Source organism: Entamoeba nuttalli (assembly GCF_000257125.1).
Source record: "Entamoeba nuttalli P19 unplaced genomic scaffold asmbl_3419, whole genome shotgun sequence".
NCBI lineage: Eukaryota > Evosea > Mastigamoebida > Endamoebidae > Entamoeba > Entamoeba nuttalli.
This window is the reverse complement of record NW_008576072.1, coordinates 1-3,144: the sequence shown is the minus strand read 5'-3', so window position 1 is coordinate 3,144 and position 3,144 is coordinate 1. Positions and strand designations below refer to the sequence as shown.

Sequence of the window (3,144 nt, the reverse complement as noted above, 5' to 3'; positions counted from 1 at the left end):
TATTCTTCTTTTATTAAAGAAAATATTAATTTTAAGTATTTTTTAAATAAAATTATTTTTCTTTATAAAATTGTCTAAATCCTCTTTCATCAAGAACATCAACTATTTCATTTAATGAATAATTTGAAATGTCTAATTCTTCAATAACATCACCAGCAATATTATAAAATTTCATAATATCTTTTTTTTGTTGATTTATCATGAAAATTATCATTGGACTAATTATTAAATTTTACTTTAGTTATGAATTAATTTTAACAAACTAATTTTTTACTTCTTCTTCTAAAAACATTGAAACACCTTCTCCTCGAGTACACATTATTCTTGTCTCAATAGATGTTTTAAAATATTTTGAAGAATCAAAACTAAGGCATAATGAGACAAGGAGAAGAAATATTATCATGTCTATTTCCTTTTATTTTTTTAGTTTTAATATTTCGTTATTTTTTAAGATTCAATCTAATCATAAATAATCGTTTTAGATAACAATAAATAATTAAATCTTAAATAATTTTTGAATCTCAACACCACATTCAGCACAATAATTACATCCCATTTCTTCTTTCCAAATTTTAAAGCAAGCTGAACACATAATATGACCACATTCTAGAGAGTATAGAGTTGAAGTTTGTAACCTACATATAGAACAAGCTCTTTTATTTTGAACATTTACACTTTGAGTTTTTTGTTGAGTAATTTTTTTAACACAACATGGATTCAGTTGATTTGTAATGATAGGTGTTGGAGTTGTCTTAGGTAAAATAGTAGGTATTAGTTGATTATTTATTTTTTTGAATATAAAAAAATTTGTGCTTTTATTTTTCATACTTATTGGTTGAATTAATGACTTTTCTATCAATAAATAGTTCATTAACTTTTTTGTTTTAAAAGTCAAAAAAAGATGAATAAACAAAAACTATAATAAGAATTACCAATTCAAATGCAAAGCATTTTCTTGAGCACTTTCTTTTCTATCAATAAAAGTAAGTTTAATAGTGTCTTTTATTGATTCATAAATACTTTTATTCTTTTCATCAACAACTTTTGGTTCAAGAATTTCCATCATTTTTTTAACTCGTTCATCTTTTTCTTTAGGAGAACATTTTATTTGTCCACCACCACAAATACAACCACCAGGACATGCTTCTACTTCAATAAATTGTAATTTAGTCTTTGACTTAACAAATCGAACAACATTTTGAATATTTCTAAATCCATTAGCAATAGCAATACCATCATTTTCAAGGAAATCTTTATTTCTTGTTACTTTAAATGGTTCTTTTTTTTGTTCCATTAAAGCAATATATTGTGCTGGAGAAGAAATAAAACCTTTCATTCTTGTTGAAGTAATTTCATTAATTGGTTCATTCCAATCAACAATTGAATCTATTTCACTTGTTGTTAATACACAATCAATAACATGAATATTGTTATAAGTTTTTGTTGCTTCTAATTTTTTATCAAAACACATTTGAATACTTACATGGTATATTTCTGAATTTTGTTTTTTCATAATCATACCTGCAATTGTCATTGATGATGCAACTTTAGACATATATTCAAACATCCATTTCCCTTGCATTTTTTCCGAATAACAAACCCATCCAGGACAAGTACTTGTTAATAAAACTTTATTCATTTTTTGATATTCTTTAAATTCATCATAAATACCAAATAATGATATGTCTTGTCTACTACTAAATATATTTTCTTTATGTTTTTTTTTTAATATCCATTTATTCTAAACAACAAACGCTTGAGACAAATCTCTTAATTCATCAACACCTTCTTTTTTTAATGCCTTTTCTACTCTTGTCCATACAACATTAAATGGTTGATTGTGTACAACACTCATTGATGCAATACATTCATCTGCAATAGTACATATAACTTTTTTTCTTTTAGATAGTTCTTTAATATTCTTTCTAAATTCAGGTAGTCCTTGTTGTTCAATTAACACTGTTTCTGCAGAAGTAATACATCCACTACATGCCAAACAATCTTCTAATCTAACAGTGACTTTAGTTAATTTAGGTAATTCATTTCCTTCTTCAGGACCACCTAGTGATATTTTTGCAGCGCCTTTATGTTCTTGTGGTGGTGTTTCTTTTAGAGGCATTACACAAACGAGATTTTGTTGAATATAATCATCAACACCAGCAATTTGTAACCCAACAGAAAGGCTCATTTATATTTTTTAGATTTTAATTTCTTCCTTTTTATTTCAAGTTTGCGTTTTGTAGTATTGAAGTTTTTAGTCATTTCAATTACAAGGTCCATGGACCATTTCGTAAGTAGAAAATATTTATCAAACTAGAAACATTTATTCTTTTCAAATAAAAACTAAATAAAAAAAAATAGTTAAAGAAAGAAGACGTTGATTATTTGTATTTTGATTCAACTGATGGAACTAGTAAATGAATAACACACATCATTGGGGTAACTTCTTTTTTATCTAATAAACTGAACTCAGTAGCAAATAAAATAAAATGCTAAAGAAGGAGTTAATATTAAAATTAATTACAGGGAATAAGAAATTGAAATAACAAACTTTAAAAGATGAATTTAAATGAGGTTCTTCTTCTAATTGAGTAATTTGATTTAAATGATGAAGATAAATATGTGCATATACTCTGAATAATCGTTTAAATATCATTTGAACCACTTTTTGGAATTTCTTTGGAAAAGGAACACCAACAGTACATGGAAATACAGCTTCATCATCAAGTTGTTGTTGAACGTAATCAAGACACTTATTAATATATTCATTTGCAGGTAATGAAAACAATTCTTTTCCTTCTTTCCAACGATATTCAAATTGAGGACCAGCAGTCATTACTGGACAGGATTCTTTTGTACAACTTTCAGCAATTGAGTCATATAATAATTGAGATTCTTTAAAAAAGTCAAGACAATGTACAGCAAGCCATTCATTCAAATCTTCTCCTGGAGGAAGAAGAACTGCTTGTTCTATTTGTCCAATTCCAAGTGTTTTTTGTACATGTTCTTCTAACATAATTTGTTTTTGGGTTTGAGGTTTTTTAATATGTCTAATAGTTTTACCACTTTTGAACATTGTCTGAAATACAAGAATTTAGTTCCTTTTTTTTTCTGTCCTTTTTTTTGTTTTTTTATTCTTCTTAT

At 26.0% G+C, this 3,144-nt stretch overlaps 4 protein-coding genes across 4 annotated transcripts; all 4 read right to left on the bottom strand.

The window, feature by feature from the left end:
• Positions 1–52: 52 nt before the first annotated feature.
• ENU1_067740 (hypothetical protein) lies at positions 53–403 on the bottom strand (the record flags this gene model as incomplete). The annotated part of the gene is made up of 2 exons (XM_008858337.1): positions 53–218; positions 264–403. 2 exons carry the CDS (start codon positions 401–403, stop codon positions 53–55), a joined length of 306 nt encoding a protein of 101 aa, XP_008856559.1.
• A 93-nt stretch (positions 404–496) lies between these two features.
• Positions 497–871, bottom strand: ENU1_067730 (hypothetical protein; the record flags this gene model as incomplete). Its single annotated transcript, XM_008858336.1, has 1 exon — positions 497–871. One exon carries the CDS (start codon positions 869–871, stop codon positions 497–499), a length of 375 nt encoding a protein of 124 aa, XP_008856558.1.
• A 57-nt stretch (positions 872–928) lies between these two features.
• ENU1_067720 (iron hydrogenase, putative) lies at positions 929–2,188 on the bottom strand (the record flags this gene model as incomplete). Its single annotated transcript, XM_008858335.1, has 2 exons — positions 929–1,691; positions 1,755–2,188. 2 exons carry the CDS (start codon positions 2,186–2,188, stop codon positions 929–931), a joined length of 1,197 nt encoding a protein of 398 aa, XP_008856557.1.
• Positions 2,189–2,381: 193 nt separating this feature from the next.
• On the bottom strand, positions 2,382–3,076 carry ENU1_067710 (Mob1/phocein family protein; the record flags this gene model as incomplete). Its single annotated transcript, XM_008858334.1, has 2 exons — positions 2,382–2,492; positions 2,552–3,076. The coding sequence occupies 2 exons, from the start codon at positions 3,074–3,076 to the stop codon at positions 2,382–2,384; spliced, it is 636 nt and encodes a 211-aa protein (XP_008856556.1).
• Between the last annotated feature and the right edge of the window lie 68 nt (positions 3,077–3,144).